Source organism: Entelurus aequoreus, linkage group LG06 (assembly GCF_033978785.1).
Source record: "Entelurus aequoreus isolate RoL-2023_Sb linkage group LG06, RoL_Eaeq_v1.1, whole genome shotgun sequence".
NCBI lineage: Eukaryota > Metazoa > Chordata > Actinopteri > Syngnathiformes > Syngnathidae > Entelurus > Entelurus aequoreus.
In genome coordinates this window covers 34,722,468-34,748,493 of record NC_084736.1, presented here as the reverse complement: position 1 = coordinate 34,748,493, position 26,026 = coordinate 34,722,468, and the positions used below count along the sequence as shown (strand labels likewise).

General features: G+C 39.2%; 1 protein-coding gene across 1 annotated transcript in view; it reads right to left on the bottom strand.

The window, feature by feature from the left end:
• Positions 1–26,026, bottom strand: part of nbr1b (NBR1 autophagy cargo receptor b) — a 126,911-nt gene that overhangs the window by 92,014 nt on the left and 8,871 nt on the right. Inside the window, exons 2-7 of the mRNA XM_062050609.1 lie at positions 20,817–20,879; positions 19,522–19,540; positions 19,431–19,453; positions 11,946–12,134; positions 9,282–9,350; positions 8,979–9,199 (exon numbers count right to left, since the gene is read on the bottom strand). Of these exons, the coding sequence (XP_061906593.1) occupies positions 8,979–9,199; positions 9,282–9,350; positions 11,946–12,134; positions 19,431–19,453; positions 19,522–19,540; positions 20,817–20,879 (584 nt within the window). The remainder of the gene's footprint in view (positions 1–8,978; positions 9,200–9,281; positions 9,351–11,945; positions 12,135–19,430; positions 19,454–19,521; positions 19,541–20,816; positions 20,880–26,026) is intronic.

Below are 26,026 nucleotides of genomic sequence, written 5' to 3'. Positions count from 1 at the left end.
CTTCAATGCCTTTTCTTAGGGGCACTCACCTTTTGTTTATTTTTGGTTTAAGCATTAGACACCTTTTGACCTGCATGCTGCCTCCCGCTGTTTCCAACATCTACAAAGCAATTAGCTACCGGCTGCCACCTACTGATATGGAAGAGTATTACACGGTTACTCTGCCGAGCTCTAGACAGCACAGACACTCAACAACAACAAATCATTTTCCGACTATAATTACTGGTTTGCAAAAAATATTTTTAACCCAAATATGTGAAATTATATAATCTCCCACGGCACACCAGACTGTATCTTCACAGTGGTTGAAGAACACTGCCCTAGACCACCATCTCTACCTGCTGTTGTCCCGGCAGGGCCAGAAACATGTCAAAGGACACCACACACCCAGAAACATTTTAAAGGACACCACACACTCAAAAACATCTAAATGACACCACACACCCAGAAACATGTCAAAGGACACCCCACACCCAGAAACATCTAAAGGACACCACACACCCAGAAACATGTAAAAGGACACCACACACCCAGAAACATGTCAAAGGACACCACACACCCAGAAACATCAAAAGGACACCACACACCCAGAAACATCTAAAAGACACCACACACCCAGAAATATGTCAAAGGACACCACACACCCAGAAACATGTCAAATGACACCACACACCCAGAAACATTTTAAAGGACACCACACACTCAGAAACATCTAAATGACACCACACACCCAGAAACATGTCAAAGGACACCACACACCCAGAAACATCTAAAGGACACCACACACCCAGAAACATGTCAAAGGACACCACACACCCAGAAACATCTAAATGGCACCACACACCCAGAAACATATAAAGGACACCACACACCACCTTTCCCAAAGCTGATGTGCACCAACGTTATCAGTGTTGTTGCACCAACACTGATCCTTCTGACAGAAACTAGTAAACATTTATTTTGAAAGGTCGCTGTATATCTCATAAAAACATAGAAGCAGCATAATTAAGAAGTATAGTCCAATTATTACAGTTATAATGATATAATAACAACAGTCTATTATTGACATGTATAGTCTAATTATTGTTATTATTATTATCAGCGAAACCTGGCTCAAACCAGACACATTTTTCCCACTGAACGAGGCATCTCCTCCTAACTATACGAATGCGCATATTGCCCGTCCCCTTAAAAGGGGTGGGGGTCGCACTAATATACAATGAAAACCTTAACCTTACCCCTAACCTAAGTAATAAATATAAATAATTTGAGGGGCTTACTATGAGGTCTGTCGCACCGCTGCCTCTCTACCTGGCTGTTATCTACCGCCCCTCTTGTACCTATTCGGACTTTATCAGTGAATTCTCAGAGTTTGTCGCTGACCTAGTGACGAACGCCGACAATATAATTATAATGGGGGACTTTAATATCCATATGAATACCCCATCAGACCCTCCATGCGTGGCGCTCCAGACTAATTGATAGATGTGGTCTTATACAAATAATACATGAACCCATCCAGCATGAGTGATAGTTTAATAACTAAAAAACGCATGCTTACCTTAGCTAAAGCGAACTACAACTCCAATCTTATCCGCATCAACAAAAACGATCCTAAATATTTGTTCAGTAGAGTAGCATCGCTAACATAACAAGGGACTCCTCCCAGTAGCGCCACCTACTCGGCAAATGACTTTATGAATTTCTTTAATAAGAACATTGAACTCATTAGAAATTAGATCAAAGCTACAACTTGGGTTCTATTAACACAGATACGAATGTATATACGACAGATATTGCCCTCCAAAATAGTCATACAGCCATACAGTTCACACTGAGGGTAGCCGTATAAAACAACTTTAACACTGTTACAAATATGCGCCACACTGTGAACCCACACCAAAAAAGAATGACAAACACATTTCTGGAGAACATCCGCACCATAACACAACATAAACACAACAGAACAAATACCCAGAATCCCATGCATCCCTAAGTCGATACACAGACGCCTGTAGAGAACTGGGACAACACAGACTCTTACCAGGATTACTTTGATTTGGATGACAAAGACGCAGACGTGCTACTGTGAGTATGCAGCTTTGGCTTCTAAACATTTGATCGCTTGACCGTATGTGCACAACTTTTTTTTGCGTATGTACGTAACTTTTTTAAAATATATAAGCTTTATGAACCTTGGGTTAGGTGAACGGTCTTTTGGGCTGAGTGATTGTGTGTGTTGATCAGGTGTTTGAATTGTATTGGCATGTTCTATGGAGCTAGGAGCTAGCATAGGAGCTAGGAGTTAGCATAACAAACACGTAGGTGTTTTTATGCAGGATTAATTTGTGTCATATTAAATATAAGCCTGGTTGTGTTGTGGCTAATAGAGTAAATATATGTCTTGTGTTTATTTACTGTTTTAGTCATTCCCAGCTGAATACCAGGTACCGTGAGTATGCAGCCTTGGCTGCTAGACATTTGATAGCTTGACCGTACGTGCGCGTCACGTACGTATCTTTTTAAAAATATATGAGCTTTATGAACCTTGGGTTAGGTGAACGGTCTTTTGGGCTGAGTGATTGTGTGTGTTGATCAGGTGTTTGAATTGTATTGGCGTGTTCTATGGAGCTAGGAGCTAGCATAGGAGCTAGGAGCTAGCATAACAAACACGCAGGTGTTTTTATGCAGGATTAATTTGTGGCATATTAAATATAAGCCTGGTTGTGTTGTGGCTAATAGAGTATATATATGTCTTGTGTTTATTTACTGTTGTAGTCATTCCCAGCTGAATATCAGGTACCGTGAGTATGCAGCCTTGGCTGCTAAACATTTGATAGCTTGACCGTATGTGCGCGTCACGTACGTAACTTTTTAAAAATATATAAGCTTTATGAACCTTGGGTTAGGTGAACGGTCTTTTGGGCTGAGTGATTGTGTGTGTTGATCAGGTGTTTGAATTGTATTGGCGTGTTCTATGGAGCTAGGAGCTAGCAGAGGAGCTAGCATAACAAACACGTAGGTGTTTTTATGCAGGATTAATTTGTGGCATATTAAATATAAGCCTGGTTGTGTTGTGGCTAATAGAGTATATATATGTCTTGTGTTTATTTACTGTTGTAGTCATTCCCAGCTGAATATCAGGTCACCCCCGGCTCTCACAGCATCTTCCCTATCTGAATAGCTTCAACTCCCCACTAGTCCTTCACTTGCACTTTACTCATCCACAAATCTTTCATCCTCGCCCAAATTAATGGGGAAATTGTCGCTTTCTCGGTCCGAATCTCTCTCACTTCATGCGGCCATCATTGTAAACAATAGGGAACTTTGCGTATATGTTCAACTGACTACGTCACGCTACTTCCGGTAGGGGCAAGCCTTTTTTTTATCAGATACCAAAAGTTGCAATATTTATCGTCGTTGTTCTATACTAAATCCTTTCAGCAAAAATATGGCAATATCGCGAAATGATCAAGTATGACACATAGAATAGAGCTGCTATCCCCGTTTAAATAAAAAAAATTCATTTCAGTAGACCTTTAACGCCTTCCACATGAGATCCCGCAGGAGGCTGCTCAATATCAGGTGGCAGGACAAGATCCCAGACACTGAAGTCCTCCACAGGGCTGAGATGGAGAGCATCTATGCCAGCCTCAAGCGCTCCCAGCTGAGATGGGCTGGCCATGTCTGCCGCATGTCAGACGAATGCCTACTAAAAAGGCTCCTGTATGGTGAACTGCACCATGGAAAGCGCTCGTGCGGCGGACAGCTTTAAGGACACCCTAAAGGCCAGTCTCAAGGGCTGTGGTCTGGACCCAGAGACCTGGGAAACTGATACCCAAAATCGTTCCAAATGGCGCTCTGCAGTCTGGCATGGTGTAGCAGACCTCGAGAAAAAACGCATTCATGAAGCTGAACAGAAGCGACAGCTCCGCAAGACCAGAGACAGTTCCTCCCTCTCAGCCAGCCACCCCCCAGCCATAACCTGCAGCCGGTCATTCCGCGCGAGGATTGGCCTTATCAGCCATCTTCGCACACACAAGTCAACGTGAAGTCACCTGGTCATCTTCGAAAACGAAGGACGAACATACATATACCTATATATACATATATATATATAAATATATATATATATATATATGTATGTGTGGGAAAAAATCACAAGACTATTTCATCTCTACAGGCCTGTTTCATGAGGGATTTCCTCAATCCTCAGGAGATTTTTTTTTTTAAATCTCCTGAGGATTGAGGAAATCCCTCATGAAAAAGGCCTGTAGAGATGAAATAGTCTTGTGATTTTTTTCCCACACATACATATTACGCTCTACCACGGTATCGAGCACTATTTTTTGGATAATCTAATTAAGACATATATATATATATATATATATATATATATATATATATATATATATATATATATATATATATATATATATATATATATATATATATATAAATATATATATAAATATATATATATATATATATATATATATATATATATATATATATATCAATCAATCAATCAATCAATGTTTATATATATATATATATATATATATATATATATATATATATATATATATATATATATATATATATATATATATATATATATATATATATATATATATATATATATATATATATATATATATATATATATATATATATATATACTGACTCACCTGCACTGTCTTCCTGTGCACTTAAGATGCGACTTTAAGGTTTTACTACTTAGGTATAAAATACTAAAGGTTCTAGTTCCATCCTATCTTGCTGATAGAAATCTAAGTTCAAAGAAGTTATTAGTGATTCCCAGAGCCCAAAATAAGTCTGCGGGCTATAGAGTGTTTTCTATTGGGGCTTCAGTACTCTGGAATGTTCCAGCAGTAACAGTTAGAGATGCTACCTTATTAGAAACAGTTAAGTCCCATCTTAAAACTAATTTGTATACACTAGCCTTTAAATAGACCCCCCATTTAGACCAGTTGATCTGCCATCTCTTTTCTGCTCTGCCCCCTCTCCTTACAGATTAGGTGACCACAGATGATGCTCTAGCTGTTCAAAGTCAGGACCCGAGGTGGACCACTCATCTGTGCATCAGTTGGGGACGTCTCTGCGCTGCTGACCTGTCTCCAATCAAGATGATCTCCTGCTGGTCCCACTATGGACTGGACTCTCACACTATTAACTAGATTCACTCCTGCTGGTCCCACTATGGACTGGACTCTCACACTATTAACTAGATCCACTCCTGCTGGTCCCACTACGGACTAGATTCTCACACTATTAACTAGATCCACTCCTGCTGGTCCCACTATGAACTGGACTCTCACACTATTAACTAGATCCACTCCTGCTGGTCCCACTATGGACTGGACTCTCACACTATTAACTAGATCCACTCCTGCTGGTCCCACTATGGACTGGACTCTCACACTATTAACTAGATCCACTCCTGCTGGTCCCACTATGGACAGGACTCTCACACTATTAACTAGATCCACTCCTGCTGGTTCCACTATGGACTGGACTCTAACACTATTAACTGGATCCACTCCTGCTGGTCCTACTATGGACTGGACTCTCACACTATTAACTAGATCCACTCCTGCTGGTCCCACTATGGACTGAACTCTCACACTATTAACTAGATCCACTCCTGCTGGTCCCACTATGGACTGAACTCTCACACTATTAACTAGAGCCACTCCTGTTTGTCCAAATATGGACTGGAGTCTCACACTATGACCTAGATCCACTATGGACTAGACTGTCACACTATTAACTAGATCCACCATGGACTGGACTCTCACACTATTAACAAGATCCACTCCACATCCATTGCACAGTTCACCCAGGGGGTCCCCACATCTGTGGTTTCCTCCAAGGTTTCTCATTGGGTTGACTTTTTTCTTGCCCTGATGTGGGATCTGATGTGGTTGTGGTTTGTGCAGCCCTTTAAAACACTTGTGATTTAAGGCTATATAAATACACTTTATTGATTGATTGAATGTATCAACTTATTTTGTTGTGACGGTCTCATCGTCTGATATAATTCATCCTGAATTTATTGACTTACGTTGTGACTGTCACAGTGTCTGATATCATTCATCCTGAATGTATCGACTTATTTTGTCGTGACTGTCAAAGTGTCTGATATCATTTATCCTGAATGTATCGACTTATTTTGTCGTGACTGTCAAAGTGTCTGATATCATTTATCCTGAATGTATCGATATCATTTATCCTGAATGTATCGAATTATTTTGTCGTGACTATCAGTGTGATATCATTTATCCTTAATGTATCTACTTATTTTGTCATGACTGTCACAGTGTCTGATATAATTCATCCTGAATTTATTGACTTACGTTGTGACTGTCACAGTGTCTGATATCATTTATCATGAATGTATCAACTTATTTTGTTACGACTATCAGTGACTGATATCATTTATCCTGAATGTATCAACTTATTTTGTCATGACTGTCAGTGTCTGATATCATTTTTCCTAAATGTATTGACTTATTATGTCATGACTGTCACAGTGTCTGATATCATTCATCCTGAGTGTATTGAATATTTTGTCATGACAGTCACAGTGTCTGATATCAGTTATCCTGAAAGTATTGACTTATTTTATGGTGACTGTCACAGTGTCTAATATAATTTAACCTGAAAATATTGACTGATTTTGTTGAGACAGTCACAGTGTCTGTTATCATTTATCCTGAATGCATCGACTTAGTTTGTCGTGACTGTCACATTGTCTGATATCATTTATCCTTAATGTATCGACTTATTTTGTCATGACTGTCACAGTGTCTGATATCATTTATCGATTTATTTTGTTATAACTGTCAGTGTCTGATATCTATCCATCCATCCATTTTCTACCGCTTGTCCCTTTTGGGGTCGCGGGGGGTGCTGGAGCCTATCTCAGCTGCATTCGGGCGGAAGGCGGCGTACACCCTGGACAAGTCACCACCTCATATCATTTATCCTAAATAGACCGACTTATTTTGTTGTGACAGTCAGTGTCTGATATCATTTATCCTGAATGTATCGAATATTTTGTCATGCCTGTCACAATGTCTGATATCATTTATCCTGAATGTATTGACATATTGTTTTGTGACTGTCAGTGTCTGATATCATTTATCCTAAATGTAGCGACTTATTTTGTCATGACTGTCAGTGTCTGATATCATTTATCCTGAATGTATCAACTTATTTTGTTATGACTATAAGTGTCTGATATCATTTATCCTGAATGCATCAACTAGTTTTGTTGTGACAGTCACAGTGTCTGATATCATTTATCCTGAATGTATCGACTTATTTTGTCGTGACTGTCACAGTGTCTGGTATCATTTATTTTAAATGTATCAACTTATTTTGTCATGACTGTCACAGTGGCTGATATCATTTATCCTTAATGTATCAACTTATTTTGTCATGACTGACACAGTGGCTGATATCATTTATCCTGAATGTATCGAATATTTTGTCATGCCTGTCACAATGTCTGATATCATTTATCCTGAATGTATTGACATATTGTGTTCTGACTGTCAGTGTCTGATATCATTTATCCTAAATGTAGCGACTTATTTTGTCATGACTGTCAGTGTCTGATATCATTTATCCTGAATGTATCAACTTATTTTGTTATGACTATAAGTGTCTGATATCATTTATCCTGAATGCATCAACTTGTTTTGTTGTGACAGTCACAGTGTCTGGTATCATTTATCCTGAATAGATCGACTTATTTTGTTGTGACCGTCACAGTGTCTGATATCATTCATCCTGAATGTATTGACATAATGTGTTGTGACTGTCAGTGTCTGATATCATTTATTCTAAATGTATCGACTTATTTTGTCATGACTGTCAGTGTCTGATATCATTTATCCTGAATGTATCAACTTATTGTGTTATTTCTATCAGTGTCTGATATCATTTATCCTGAATGTATCAACTTGTTTTGTTGTGACAGTCACAGTGTCTGGTATCATTTTTCCCGAATGTATCGACTTATTTTGTCGTGACTGTCACAGTGTCTGGTATCATTTATTCTTAATGTATCGACTTATTTTGTCAAGACTGTCACAGTGTCTGATATCATTTATCCTTAATGTATCGACTTATTTTGTCATGCCTGTCAGTGTCTAATATCATTTATCCTGAGTGTATTGACTTATTTTGTTGTGACTGTCAGTGTCTGATATAATTTATCCTGAATGTATTGACGTATTTTGTTGTGACTGTCACAGTGTCTGATATCATTTATCCTGAATGTATTGACTTATTTTAGTGTGACAGTCAGTGTCTGATATCATTTATCCTGAATGTATCGACTTATTTTGTCATGACTGTCAGTGTCTGATATCACTTATCCTGAAAGTATTGATTGATTTTGTCATGACTGTCACAGTGTCTGATATTATTTATCCTGAAATAAATCGACTTATTTTGTCATGACCAGGGGTCCCCAAACTACGGTCCGCCAGCATCCAAAATCCGGCCCACAGGAAGTCCCAAGTTAAAAAAAATATTTTTTATTTTTTTATTTTTTTTAAATCTTTCCTTTCTAATCCATTTTCTACCGCTTGTTACTCCTGGTGTCTCCTAGTCGCTCAGGCAAATCATATTCCCTAAAAATTAATTTTCCCATCGATAACGTGACGTTGATGAACATCAATGTTAATTGATGTTAAATGACAAAACGGATTATAAAGACAATGTATATATATATATATATATATATATATATATATATATATATATATATATATATATATATTTATATATATATATATATACACACACACACACAGCCTGGCCCCTGGCCAAATTTTTTTAACCCTATGCGGCCCCCGAGTCAAAAAGTTTGGGGACCCCTGGTCATGACAGTCACAGTGTCTGATATCATTTATCCTGTATGTTATTTTGTCTGATATCACCTGCATTGGTAGCCTCCACCTGTGGTCTGCCCCCTGCAGGAGGAGCAAGGAGGGGTGGAGGAGGACGGCGATCCAGGCAGGGTAGAAGAAGACACCTCTGGTATCACCTGGGTGGATGCTCCTCCCTCAGCTCCTCCACTCAGAGGCTTGTGGATACAACACTGTCCAGAGAACTCTCTGCAGATCTTCTCCACAGCCTCGCGCACCACCTGGTCTTTAAACTGGAGAGAAGTGGGAGAAGCCATCAGAGAGAAGTGGGAGGAGCCATCAGAGAGGTTCACACCACTGGTGCTCTTCTCCTACCTTCTCCATGTAGGAAGTAAACCAGGCAGGTGGAGTCTTGTCTTCTTCTTTGGTGCCTTTCATCATCACCTGGCAGGAGGACACACATGTGGCAGTGAGGACAATGCTGTAGATCAAGTACTTCTACCAGCAGTTATAGTCAAGTACTTCTACCAGCAGTTATAGTCAAGTACTTCTGCTAGCAGTTATAGTCAAGTACTTCTACGAGCAGCTATAGTCAAGTACTTAAAGCAGCAGTTATAGTCAAGTTCTTCTACTAGCAGTTATAGTCAAGTATTTCTACCAGCAGCTATAGTCAAGTACTTCTACCAGCAGTTATAGTCAAGTACTTCTACTAGCAGTTATAGTCAAGTACTTCTACTAGTATTTATAGTCAAGTACTTCTACTAGCAGTTATAGTCAAGTACTTAAAGCAGCAGTTATAGTCAAGTACTTCTACAAGCAGTTATAGTGAAGTACTTCTACCAGCAGTTATAGTCAAGTACTTAAAGCAGCAGACACTTGTGATTTAGGGCTATATAAATAAACATTGATTGATTGATTGATTGATATAGTCAAGTACTTCTACTAGCAGTTATAGTCAATTACTTCTACCAGCAGCTATAGTCAAGTACTTCTACCAGCAGTTATAGTCAAGTACTTCTACCAGCAGTTATAGTCAAGTACTTCTACTAGTAGTTATAGTCAAGTACTTCTACTAGCAGTTATAGTCAAGTACTTAAAGCAGCAGTTATAGTCAAGTACTTCTACTAGCAGTTATAATCAAGTACTTCTACTAGCAGTTATAGTCAAGTACTTCTACCAGCAGTTATACTCAAGTACTTCTACTAGCAGTTATAGTCAAGTCCTTAAAGCAGCAGTTATAGTCAAGTACTTCTACTAGCAGTTATAGTCAAGTACTTAAAGCAGCAGTTATAGTCAAGTACTTCTACTAGCAGTTATAGTCAAGTACTTCTACAAGCAGTTATAGTCAAGTACTTCTACCAGCAGTTATAGTCAAGTACTTAAAGCAGCAGTTATAGTCAAGTACTTCTACTAGCAGTTATAGTCAATTACTTCTACCAGCAGCTATAGTCAAGTACCTCTACCAGCAGTTATAGTCAAGTACTTCTACTAGCAGTTATAGTCAAGTACTTCTACTAGTAGTTGTAGTCAAGTACTTCTACTAGCAGTTATAGTCAAGTACTTCTACCAGCAGTTATAGTCAAATACTTCTACCAGCAGTTATAGTCAAGTACTTCTACTAGCAGTTATAGTAAAGTCCTTAAAGCAGCAGTTATAGTCAAGTACTGCTACCAGCAGTTATAGTCAAGTACTTCTACTAGATGCTATAGTAATAAAACACGACTATAAATAATATTACTGTAATTGAATCAGATAATAAACTACTATAAATAATAATTTTACTGTAAATGAATGAGATAATAAACTACTATAAATAATAATATTACTGTAATTGAATGAGATAATAAAACTACTATAAATAATAATATTACTGTAAATGAAAGAGATAATAAACTACTATAAAGTAATAATATTACTGTATATGAATGAGATGATAAAACTACTATAAATAATAACAATTATTGTAAATGAATGAGATAATAAAACTACTATAAAGTAATAATATTACTGTAAATGAATGAGATAATAAAACTACTATAAATAATATTACTGTAAATAAATTAGATAATAAACTACTATAAATAATAATATTATTGTAAATGAATGAGATAATAAACTACTATAAATAATAATATTACTGTAAATGACTGAGATAATAAACTATTATAAAGTAATAATATTACTGTAAATGAATGAGATAATAAACTACTATAAATAATAATATTACTGTAAATGAATGAGATAATAAACTACTATAAATAATATTACTGTAAATGAATGAGATAATCAATCAATCAATCAATCAATCAATCAATCAATGTTTATTTATATAGCCCTAAATCACAAAAGTCTCAAAGGGCTGCACAAGCCACAACTAATACTAATAATACAACTACTAAAAATAATAATATTACTGTAAATGAATGAGATAATAAACTATTATAAATAATAATATTACTGTAAATGAATGAGATAATAAACTATTATAAATAATAATATTACTGTAAATGAATGAGATAATAAAAGTACTATAAATAATATTACTGTAAATGAATGAGATAATACAACTACTATAAATAATATTACTGTAAATGAGTGAGATAATAAAAGTACTATAAATAATATTATTGTAAATAAATGAGATAATCAACTACTATAAATAATAATATTACTGTAAATGAATGAGATAATAAACTACTATAAATAATAATATAACTGTAAATTAATGAGATAATAAAACTACTATAAATAATAATATTACTGTAAATGAATGAGATAATAAAACTACTATAAATAATAATATTACTGTAAATGAATGAGATAATAATCTACTACAAAGTAATAATGTTACTGTAAATGAATGAGATCATATCAATAAAAAGATTCCCGGGCGCGGCGCCGCTGCTGCCCACTGCTCCCCAAGGGGATGGGTCAAATGCAGAGGACAAATTTCACCACATCTAGTGTGTGTGTGACAATCATTGGTACTTTAATCTTTAATCTTAATCTTAATAATCAAGTACAGTAAGTGATACTTACCAGTCCTTGTTCTGGCACTGCAGCCTGGATCTTGCGAGTGACCAGGTGTGTGATGGTGGGACAGTTCTGTGGGGGTCTGAACCCTCTCTTTGCTTCTGTAGTACTGGTCTTAGTACTAGACCCCCTCACTGTGTGGCCCCTGGTCTCATACACGTTCATGTGCAGACGATGACCCTGTCTGGATGCACTCTGAACACAAAAGCACTATGTTATTCATATTCATATCATACTGTACATAGAACATGTCTAATGAAAACTACTTTCATTACAATTTGAATGCAGGCGTGCTTAGCAGGACCAGAGGGCGGGAGCACATTACACCAGTTTGAAAGTTCTTTTCACTTTTGAAATGTCTATCTGACTTGCTTTGATCCTATTATTTAGCAGCAGGCCAGAGAGCCTCAGGTCTATTTTGAAAAAAGGCTAAACACACACATTTTAATCAGGCTTTTTACTGATCATGTTTAGGGATGATGTTTGATAAGGAATTATCGAGTTCGAGCCTATTATCGAATCCTCTTATCGAACCGATTCCTTATCGATTCTCTTATCAAGTCCAGATAGGTTGTTGTATATGGAAAAAAACACACAATATTTGGTTTAACAAAAGCTCACTTTTATTATATAATAAAAAAATAAAATCTAATAAATAAATAAATATTGACTGTTACCCACCTAAAAAAATAAAATAAAATAAATAAATATTTACTGTTGTTACCCAAAGTATATTAAGTGGGATTTTTCAGAGAAACAAATACATACAGTAACACAAAAACAACCTGTCTCTGTGATCACTATAGGTGTATAAACAATAATATAGTGTTAAATAAAATCAGTCCCTTGGGCACAAAACTGAAAATAATACAGCTCTCCAAAAAGTGCACTTCTGCTGCTATTTGACATAACTGTTTGTTATGATGCTTTGACATTTTTGCACTTTATTTATTTATTGAAAGAACATTCTATGAAGAGAAAAGTTATTTGCAAATGTGGTTACAATGCTAATAAATGAAAAGTTAAAGCTAAAAAAAGAAATACACTTTATTGAGTTAACATTATTTCTTTATGGGGGAAAAATGTTATGAGCTAGAGAATATAACAACTACACTACCCAGCATGCAACGGGAGTTACGAGCATGCGCGGTAGCCCCGAAAAGTGTTGCATGTTGCCACGCTGTGAAAGTAAACGTCAAGAACTCAGCCAACACGCCTCGTCTGCATTACTTATAATTACACAGACAACACATCTACAGTGTGATTTTGTTTTGTTTACAAGGAAAGAAAAACAAAAGTTAAAAAAGGGAGATATGTTGTATATATATATGTATGTGCTGCGGTTGTTTTAAGAACGTTGCGACAGCTGCCGTAAAGGAGGTGCGTTGCTATGTTTCCTGTTGGTCGTAAAAGTGTTCGTCATGTGTTTTACCCTGCTAAAATCTCTCAGTAAAGTTATTCGATGGATTATAGCTTTTGTTTTGAACTTTTTTACACCTTGGAGCGCTTTTTCCCGTCCATTGTTTTCCTGCTTTCGCTATCTGCGCCTAATGACTGAGCTACATGACGTCATTTATTGTGATGTCCCACAGAGCATTTCTGGTCGGGACGGGATTCGAATAAAGAATAAACTCTTTTCCTTTACTATAGTGGTCTCGATAACGGGTACCGGTTCTCAAAAAGGGATTCGAGTCCGAGGACTCGGTTCTTTTCTTATCAAACAACCGGGAAAACCGGTTTTGAGTATCATCCCTAATCATGTTAAAATTTTCTTACGTTTTTTTTTGTAATTTTTTTGTCTTATTTTCCATTTTATTCATTGCTATTATTACTACTTTTATTCACTCAATGTTATGTTTTTAATCATTCATTAATGAATCCATTCATCCATTTTTCTACTGCCTGACGGTGATATAATATATTTTGTATTTATTATATTTTAAATGATAATATATTTTTGTAGTGCACCTTTATAATTGTATTTGTACAAAAGCCAAAAGCAGTGAAGTTGTCAAGTTGTGTAAATGGTAAATAAAAACAATGATTTGCAAATCCTTTTCAACTTATATTCAATTGAATAGACTGCAAAGACAAGATATTTAACGTTCGAACTGGAAAACTGAATTTTTTGCAAATATTGTCTCATTTGTAATTTGATGCCTGCAACATGTTTCAAAAAAGCTGGCACAAGTGGCAAAAAAGAGTGAGAAAGTTGAGGAATGCTCATCAAAGACTTATTTGGAACATCCAACAGGTGAACAGGCTAATTGGGAACAGGTGGGTGCCATGATTGGGTATAAAAGCAGCTTTCATGAAATGCTCAGTCATTCACAAACAAGGATGGGGCGAGGGTCACCACTTTGTCAACAAATGCCTGAGCAAATTGTTTAAGAACAACATTTCTCAACCAGCTATTGCAAGGAGTTTGGGGATTTCACCATCTACGCTCCGTAATATCATCAAAAGGTTCAGAGAATCTGGAGAAATCACTGCACGTAAGCCATGATATTACTCAGGCGGTACTGCATCAAAAAGCCACATTCGTGTGTAGAGGATATCACACCACACTTCAGAAAACCACTGTCAGTAACTACAGTTGGTCGCTACATCTGTAAGTGCAAGTTAAAACTCTACTATGCAAAGCCAAAGCCATTTATCAACAACACCCAGAAACGCTTCGCTGGGCCCGAGCTCGTCTAAGATGGACTGATGCAAAGTGGAAAAGTGTTCTGTGGTTTGACGAGTCCACATTTCAAATTGTTTTTGGAAACTGTGGACGTCGTGTCATCCGGACCAAAGAGGAAAAGAACAATCCGGACTGTTGTAGGCACAAAGTTGAAAAGGCAGCATCTGTGATGTAGGGCTGGGCGATATATCGATATACGCGATTTATCGCGGGTTTGTCAAAATGACTATATCGTGATATCGGAATATACGTTCTCACGCAGTTGCTTTTAGCTGCGGGCATTACACTACAGGCTCCTCTCACTCTGTCTTGTCGCTCCTTCTCACAGACAGACAAGCGCACCTTCTTACACACGTCACATACTGTCACGTCATACGTCACATGCGTATACGCCCTCCTTGAGCAGAGAGGTAGCATGGCTAAAGTTAGCTGTGATGCGAGTGGGATTGACGAGAGAAAGAAGGTGCGAATCTGGTAACAAATGAAGGAATAATTAATTCCCCCAAAAAACAGCAGGGGGTCCATCGTCTGGCGGTGGTTTGACTTCAAGTGGGAATATGTCGAACAGACAACCGTAATTTGTCTGTCATGTCTGTTCATGTTTTTGTTTTGGTCATGCGTCATGTCTGTTCATGTTTTTGTTTTGGCCATGTGTTTGTTTTTTGGACTCTTTTTAGTTCCTGGTTGCACTTCCTTGTTTGGTTTGGTTTCCATGGTCACCCATTAGTTTTCACCTGTCTTGTCACGCACCTGTTTCACATCTCGAGTCACGCACCTGTTTTCACTGATCACGTCACTATTTAAATCTGTCTGTTTCTGTTGTTCGTCCTGGCGTCCTCACACTATTTCGTCACTCTGCTTCATGTCGTGTCACAGTTCTTTACCAAGTAAGTTTTGTTCATTTATGCCACAGTTAGTGTTTTTGTGTTATTGTTCATAGTTTTTGTGCCCACGTGCATGTCTTTTGTTTCTTAGTCAAGTTTGTATTTCCGCCTTTGTGCGCGCCATTTGTTTGCTTCCTTTTTGTTTGTAGTTTATTAGTGTTAAAAAATAATAAATCATGTATTCAAACTCACGTCTGGCTCGCGCCAACTTTCCGTTGCCTTCTGGAGAAACAAGACCCAAGAACCCAGTCGTGACATTGTCAAATGTGGGGCGAAAGCGTTTCTACAAAAAGTAGCATTACTGCTAATATGTAGCATCATTTGAAAAGTCACCTGAAGAGTGTTTGAAACTCCGCACGTCAACATCTCCGTTCGGTGCCACACCATCAAAATGCAGAGGCAAACATTTCCACATCAACACCGTATGAAAAAAATAGTCAACAGAAGGCGATAACGTCCGCAGGAATCTACCACATAGCGAAGGACGAACACTATTTGATTTCCTATTATGCAGCTAATTTTTATTTGACACTTATTGAAATATCTTGTGTGACTTCATGTTTTAAACTAATCACTTGTTTTAAAATGTCTCTGACAATCTTGCACTTTCTGTTTTGGAAATGACATGAATGTTTGTGCCACTGCTTAATAACTGTTTAATAAATACAGTTTTGGTAAATTTACTTAGTTGTGATTTCCTTCTCTGCCTGAAAGTTTAAAAGTAAGTTAAAGTTAAAGTTAAAGTACCAATGATTGTCACACACACACTAGGTGGTGAAATTTGTCCTCTGCATTTGACCCATCCCCTTGATCACCCCCTGGGAGGTGAGGGGAGCAGTGGGCAGCAGCAGTGCTGCGCCCGGGAATCATTTTGGTGATTTAACCCACATTTCCAACCCTTGATGAGTGCCAAGCAGGGAGGTAATGGGTCCCATTTTTATAGTCTTTGGTATGACTAGGCCGGGGTTTGAACTCACAACCTACCGATCTCAGGGCGGACACTCTAACCACTAGGCCACTGAGTAGGTCATATATTAATGCAGTATGAACAAGAATGTTTTAATGTAGACACATAGAATCATCATACTGCTGTGATTATATGCATAAAGTGTTCATTCAAGGCTAAGGCAAAATATCGAGATATTTATCGTGTATCGCGATATGGCCTAAAAATATCGAGATATTAAAAAAAGGCCATATCACCCAGCCCTACTGTGATGGTATGGGGGTGTATTAGTGCCCAAGGCATGTACTGGAGAGGAGGCTACGCCGAATAGTCGTACCTCGGATTCAGGAGGAACAGTGTGGTTTTTGTCCTGGTGGTGGAACGATAGACCAGCTCTATACTCTCGGCAGGGTCCTTGAGGGTGCATGGAACCAGTCTACATGTGCTTTGTGGATTTGGAGAAGGCATTCGACCATGTCCCTCGGGAAGTCCTGTGGGGAGTGCTCAGAGAGTATGGGGTATCAGACTGTCTGATTGTGGCGGTCTGCTCCATGTATGATCAGTGTCAGAGCTTGGACCCGTTTTCAGTGAGTGTTGGACTTCGCCAAGGCTGCCCTTTGTCACTGATTCTGTTCATAACTTTTATGGACAGAATTTCTAGGCGCAGTCAGGGCATTGAGGGTATCTGGTGTGGTGGCTGCAGGATTAGGTCTCTGCTTTTTGCAGATGATGTGGTCCTGATGGCTTCATCTGGCCAGGATCTTCAGCTCTCACTGGATCGGTTCGCAGCAGAGTGTGAAGCGACTGGGATGGGAATCAGCACCTCCAAGTCTGAGTCCATGGTTCTCGCCCAGGAAAGGGTAGAGTGCCATCTCCAGGCTGAGGAGGACATTTTGCCCCAAGTGGAGGAGTTCAAGTACCTAGGAGTCTTGCTCACGAGTGGGGGAAGAGTGGATCGTGAGATCGACAGGCGGATCGGTGCGGCGTCTTCAGTAATGCGGACACTGTATCGATCCGTTGTGGTGAAGAAAGAGCTGAGCCGGAAGGCAAAGCTCTCAATTTACCGGTCGATCTACGTTCCCATCCTCACCTATGGTCATGAGCCTTGGGTTATGACCGAAAGGACAAGATCACGGGTACAAGCGGCCGAAATGAGCTTCCTCCGCCGGGTGGCATGGCTCTCACTTAGAGATAGGGTGAGAAGCTATGTCATCCGTGAGGAGTTTAAAGTAAAGCCGCTGCTCCTCCACATGGAGAGGAGCCAGATGAGGTGGTTCGGGCATCTGCTCAGGATGCCACCCGAACGCCTCCCTAGGGAGGTGTTTGGGGCACGTCCGACCGGCAGGAGGCCAAGGGGAAGACCCAGGACACGTTGGGAAGACTATGTCTCCCGGCTGGCCTGGGAACGCCTCGGGATCACCCGGGAGGAGCTGGACGAAGTGGCTGGGGAGAGGGAAGTCTGGGCTTCCCTGCTTAGGCTGCTGCCCCTGCGACCCGACCTCGAATAAGCGGAAGAAAATGGATGGACGAATGGATGACATGGGTAACTTACACATCTGTGAAGGCACCATTAATGCTGAAAGGTACATACAGCTTTTGGAGCATATGTTGCCATCGTTATCATGGACTGCCTATTTCAGCAAGACAATGCCAAGCCACAGCATGGCTTTATAGTAAAAGAGTGAGGGTACTAGACTGGCCTGCCTGTAGTCCAGACCTGTCTCCCATTGAAAATGTTTGGTGCAATATGAAGGCTAAAATATCAGAAGGGAGACTGTTGAACAACTTAAGCTGTACATCAAGCAAGAATGGGAAATAATTCCATTTCAAAAATGTGTCTTTTCAGTTCCCAAAGTTAAAGTTAATGTACCAATGATTGTCACACACACACTAGGTGTGGTGAAATTTGTCCTCTGCATTTGACCCATCCCCTTGTTCACCCCCTGGGGGTGAGGGGAGCAGTGGGCAGCAGCGGTGCCGCGCCCTGGAATCATTTTTGGTGTTTTAACCCCATATTCTAACCCTTGATGCTGAGTGCCAAGCAGGGAGGTAATGGGTCCCATTTTTTTAATAGTCTTTGGTATGACTCGGCGGACACTCTAACCACTTGGCCACTGAGTAGGTAAACACTTTACCGAGTGTTGTTAAAAGGAAAGGCCATGTAACACAGTGGTAAAAATGCCCCTCTGACAACTTTTTTGCTATGTGATGCTGCAATTAAATTCTAAGTTCATGATTATTTGCAAAAAAAAATGAAGTTTCTCAGTGTGAACATTAAATATCTTGTATTTGCAGTCTATTCAATTGAATATAAGTTGAAAAGGATTTGCAAATCATTGTATTCTCTTTTTATTTACCATTTACACAACGTGACAACTTCACTGCTTTTGGGGTTTGTATTTATGAGACTTGTATGTCATATATTGTTTGTATTTATGAGATTTTTTATATAAAAATATATGATAGTATATTTTTGTAGTTCTTTTACATTTGTATACAGTAATAAAATAGATTTTTGTATTTATGATATTTTTATATAATAATATATTGTTTGTATTTACATTTATGATATTTTTATGAGGTAAAATATTGTTTGTGTTTAAGATATTTTTATAAAATGATATATGATAATATATTTTGTAGTGTTTTAATACAATAATACAATACAATATATTTTGTATTGATGATATTTTTATCTACTGGTAATATACTATTTGCATTCATATATAATAATACATAATTTTATGTAGTGATTTTATATATTTTATGGAATAATGTCATATATTTTTCTATATGTGATATTTTATATAGTAATATAATGATTATGTTAGTTATGGATCCATCGTGATATGCATGCCAGGGTCATGTGATGTGACGATGACGTGTGATTGGTGAAAAGCAGGAAGTGTGTGTGATCTTATGGAATGAGTCAAAAAGCAGGAAAATAAATCTAGAAGAAGAACAAATAAACAAACCTTGAGTGCTTCTTCGTACTCCGCTGTGACGGAAGCACAATTTGAAATATGTGCTTTGCCAAGAATTGAGGAGTGAGAAGGTCAATCTTACCTTGACTGTTGATGGACACCTGGAAGAAGAGGAAGATGACCTTATTTGGATGGCAAGTGCACTAAAAATGTCACTTCCTGCTTGGTTTTGGCCTAACAAACACAAATATTATATCTATCATTCCTTGTAGTGATTATGTCACCTGTAAGGAAGACAATGCTACATGCTAATAGCCAGGTGTGTAATGAAGAGAATGTTACATGCTAATAGCTAGGTGTGTAAGGAAGAGAATGTTACATGCTAATAGCTAGGTGTGTTAGGAAGAGAATGCTACATGCTAATATCTAGGTGTGTAGGGAAGAGAATGCTACATGCTAATAGCTAGGTACGTTAGGAAGAGAATGCTACATGCTAATATCTGGGTGTGTAGGGAAGAGAATGCTACATGCTAATAGCTAGGTGTGTTAGGAAGAGAATGCTACATGCTAATAGCTAGGTGTGGAAGGAAGAGAATGCTACATGCTAATAGCTAGGTGTGTTAGGAAGAGAATGCTACATGCTAATAGCAAGGTGTGTTAGGAAGAGAATGCTACATGCTAATAGCTAGGTGTGTAGGGAAGAGAATGCTACATGCTAATAGCTAGGTGTGTAGGGAAGAGAATGCTACATGCTAATATCTAGGTGTGTAAGGAAGAGAATGCTACATATATGTATAGTTATGTTAGAATTAATACTTGTACAGTACATATATGTATAGTTATGTTAGAATTAATAGTTGTACAGTACATATATGTGTAGTTATGTTACAATTAATACTTGTACAGTACATATATGTGTAGTTATGTTACAATTAATAGTTGTACAGTACATATATGTGTAGTTATGTTACAATTAATACTTGCACAGTACATATATGTGTAGTTATGTTAGAATTAATACTTGTACAGTACATATATGTGTAGTTATGTTAGAATTAATACTTGTACAGTAAAAATGTGTAGTTATGTTACAATTAATATTTGTACAGTACATATATGTGTAGTTATGTTAGAATTAATATTTTTACAGTAAATATATGTATAGTTATGTTAGAATTAGTACTTGCACAGTACATATATGTGTAGTTATGTTAGAATTAATACTTGTACAGTACATATAGGTGTAGTTATGTTAGAATTAATACTTGTACAGTAAATAAATGTGTAGTTATGTTAGAATTAATACTTGCACAGTACATACATGTGTAGTTATGTTAGAATTAATACTTGTACAGTAAATATACGTGTAGTTATGTTAGAATTAATACTTGTACAGTACATATATGTGTAGTTATGTTAGAATTGATATTTGCTCACCTCCTCGTTCTCCTCATCAAAGTAAGTGAGCTGAAGACTGCACAAGCTAAAGGAGCGCTTCACCTGTGGACACACACACAGTCCATGACATCATACGTGTGTGTGACAGCCAATGACATCATATGTGTGACAGTCCATCACATCATACGTGTGTGACAGTCCATCACATCATACGTGTGTTGACAGTCCATGACATCATACGTGTGTGACAGTCCATCACATCATACGTGTGTTGACAGTCCATAACATCATACGTGTGTGTGACAGTCCATGACATCATATGTGTGTGTGACAGTTCATGACATCATACATGTGTGACAGTCCATGACATCATACGTGTGTGACAGTCCATGGAATCATACATGTGTGACAGTCCATGACATCATACGTGTGTGACAGTCCATGACATCATACGTGTGTGACGGTCCATCACATCATACGTGTGTGTGACAGTCCATGACATCATACGTGTGTGACAGTCCATGACATCATACGTGTGTGACAGTCCATGACATCATATGTGTGTCACAGTCCATCACATCATACGTGTGTGACAGTCTATGACACCAAATGTGTGTGTGACAGTCCATGACATCATACGTGTGTGACAGTCCATGACATCATATGTGTGTGTGACAGTCCATCACATCATACGTGTGTGACAGTCTATGACACCCTATGTGTGTGTGACAGTCCATGACATCATACGTGTGTCACAGTCCATCACATCATACGGGTGTGTGACAGTCCATGACATCATACGTGTGTGACAGTCCATGACATCATATGTGTGTGTGACAGTCCATCACATCATACGTGTGTGACAGTCTATGACATCATATGTGTGTGTGACAGTCCATGACATCATACGTGTGTGACAGTCCATGACATCATACGTGTGACAGTCCATGACATCATACATGTGTGTGACAGTCCATGACATCATACGTGTGTGTGACAGTCCATGACATCATACATGTGTGACTGTCCATGACATCATACGTGTGTGACAGTCAATGACATCATATGTGTGTGACAGTCCATGACATCATACGTGTGTGTGACAGTCCATGACATCATACGTGTGTGTGACAGTCCATGACATCATATGTGTGTGTGACAGTTCATGACATCATACATGTGTGACAGTCCATGACATCATACGTGTGTGACAGTCCATGGAATCATACATGTGTGACAGTCCATGACATCATACGTGTGTGACAGTCCATGACATCATACGTGTGTGACGGTCCATCACATCATACGTGTGTGTGACAGTCCATGACATCATACGTGTGTGACAGTCCATGACATCATACGAGTGTGACAGTCCATGACATCATATGTGTGTCACAGTCCATCACATCATACGTGTGTGACAGTCTATGACACCAAATGTGTGTGTGACAGTCCATGACATCATACGTGTGTGACAGTCCATGACATCATATGTGTGTGTGACAGTCCATCACATCATACGTGTGTGACAGTCTATGACACCCTATGTGTGTGTGACAGTCCATGACATCATACGTGTGTCACAGTCCATCACATCATACGGGTGTGTGACAGTCCATGACATCATACGTGTGTGACAGTCCATGACATCATATGTGTGTGTGACAGTCCATCACATCATACGTGTGTGACAGTCTATGACATCATATGTGTGTGTGACAGTCCATGACATCATACGTGTGTGACAGTCCATGACATCATACGTGTGACAGTCCATGACATCATACATGTGTGTGACAGTCCATGACATCATACGTGTGTGTGACAGTCCATGACATCATACATGTGTGACTGTCCATGACATCATACGTGTGTGACAGTCAATGACATAATATGTGTGTGACAGTCCATGACATCATACGTGTGTGTGACAGTCCATGACATCATACGTGTGTGTGACAGTCCATGACATCATATGTGTGTGACAGTCCATGACATCATACGTGCGTGTGACAGTTCATGACATCATACGTGTGACAGTCCATGACATCATACGTGTGTGACAGTCCATGACATCATATGTGTGTGTGACAGTCCATCACATCATGCGTGTGTGACAGTCTATGACATCATATGTGTGTGTGTGACAGTCCATGACATCATACGTGTGTGACAGTCCATGACATCATACGTGTGACAGTCCATGACATCATACATGTGTGTGACAGTCCATGACATCATATGTGTGTGACAGTCCATGACATTATACATGTGTAACTGTCCATGACATCATACGTGTGTGTGACAGTCCATGACATCATACATGTGTGACTGTCCATGACATCATACGTGTGTGTGACAGTCCATGATATCATATGTGTGTGACAGTCCATGACATCATACGTGTGTGTGACAGTCCATGACATCATACGTGTGTGTGTGACAGTCCATGACATCATACGTGTGTGACAGTCCATGACATCATACGTGCGTGTGACAGTCCATGACATCATACGTGACAGTCCATGACATCATACGTGTGTGACAGTCCATGACATCATACGTGTGTGACAGTCCATCATATCATACGTGTGTGACAGTCCATGACATCATACGTGTGTGACAGTCCATGACATCATACGTGTGTGGCAGTCCATCACATCATACGTATGTGAGAGTCCATCACATCATATGTGTGTGACAGTCCATGACATCATACGTGTGTGACAGTCCATGACATCATACGTGTGTGACAGTCCATGACATCATACATGTGTGTGACAGTCCATGACATCATACGTGTGTGTGACAGTCCATGACTAATATGTGTGTGTAACGGTCCATGACATCATACGTGTGTGTGACAGTCCATGACATCATACATGTGTGACTGTCCATGACATCATACGTGTGTGTGACAGTCCATGATATCATATGTGTGTGACAGTCCATGACATCATACGTGTGTGTGACAGTCCATGACATCATACGTGTGTTTGTGACAGTCCATGACATCATACGTGTGTGACAGTCCATGACATCATACGTGCGTGTGACAGTCCATGACATCATACGTGACAGTCCATGACATCATACGTGTGTGACAGTCCATGACATCATACGTGTGTGACAGTCCATCATATCATACGTGTGTGACAGTCCATGACATCATACGTGTGTGACAGTCCATGACATCATACGTGTGGGGCAGTCCATCACATCATACGTATGTGAGAGTCCATCACATCATATGTGTGTGACAGTCCATGACATCATACGTGTGTGACAGTCCATGACATCATACGTGTGTGACAGTCCATGACATCATACATGTGTGTGACAGTCCATGACATCATACGTGTGTGTGACAGTCCATGACTAATACGTGTGTGTGACAGTCCATGACATCATACGTTTGTGACAGTCCATGACATCATACGTGTGTGACTGTCCATGACATCATACGTGTGTGACTGTCCATGACATCATACATGTGTGACTGTCCATGACATCATACGTGTGTGACTGTCTATGACATCATACGTGTGTGACTGTCCATGACATCATACGTGTGTGACAGTCCATGACATCCTACATGTGTGACAGTCCATGACATCATACGTATGTGACAGTCCATGACATCATACGTGTGTGACTGTCCATGACAGCATACGTGTGTGACAGTCCATCACATCATACGTGTGTGACAGTCCATGACATCATACGTGTGTGTGACAGTCCATGACATCATACGTTTGTGACAGTCCATGACATCATACGTGTGTGACTGTCCATGACATCATACGTGTGTGACAGTCCATCACATCATACGTGTGTGACAGTCCATGACATCATACGTGTGACAGTCCATGACATCATACGTTTGTGACAGTCCATGACATCATACGTGTGTGACAATCTATCACATCATACGTGTGTGACAGTCCATGACATCATACGTGTGTGACTGTCCATGACATCATACGTGTGTGACAGTCCATGACATCCTACGTGTGTGACAGTCCATGACATCATACGTGTGTGACAGTCCATGACATCATACGTGTGTGACTGTCCATGACATCATACGTGTGTGACTGTCCATGACATCATACGTGTGTCAGTCCATAACATCCTATGTGTGGGACAGTCCATGACATCATACGTGTGTGACAGTCCATGACATCATACGTGTGTGACTGTCCATGACATCATACGTGTGTGACAGTCCATCACATCATATGTGTGTGACAGTCCATGACATCATACGTGTGACAGTCCATGACATCATACGTTTGTGACACTCCATGACATCATACGTGTGTGACAATCTATCACATCATACGTGTGTGACAGTCCATGACATCATACGTGTGTGACAGTCCATGACATCATACATGTGTGTGACAGTCTATGACATCATAAGTGTGTGACAGTCCATGACATCATACGTGTGTGACTGTCTATGACATCATACGTGTGTGACTGTCCATGACATCATACCTGTGTGACAGTCCATGACATCCTATGTGCAGTCCATGACATCCTATGTGCAGTCCATGACATCATATGTGTGTGACAGTCCATGACATCATACGTGTGTGAAAGTCCATGACATCAAATGTGTGTGACAGTCCATGACATTATACGTGTGTGACAGTCCATGACATCATACGTGTGTGACAGTCTATCACATCATACGTGTGTGACAGTCCATGACATCATACGTGTGTGACAATCTATCACATCATACGTGTGTGACAGTCCATGGCATCATACGTGTGTGACAGTCCATTACATCATACGTGTGTGTGACAGTCTATGATATCATACATGCGACAGTCCATTACATCATACGTGTGTGACAGTCCATGACATCATACCTGTGTGACAGTCCATGACATCATACACGTATGACAGTACATGACATCATACACGTGTGACAGTCCATCACATCATATGTGTGTGACAGTCCATTACATCATACGTGTGTGATAGTCCATTACATCATACGTGTGTGACAGTACATGACATCATACATGTGTGACAGTCCATCACATCATACGTGTGTGACAGTCCATCACATCATACGTGTGTGACAGTCCATTACATCATACGTGTGTGACAGTCCATTACATCATACGTGTATGACAGTCCATTACATCATACCTGTGTGACAGTCCATTACATCATACGTGTGTGACAGTTAGGGGTGTAACGGTACATAAAAATTGCGGATCGGTGTGTAC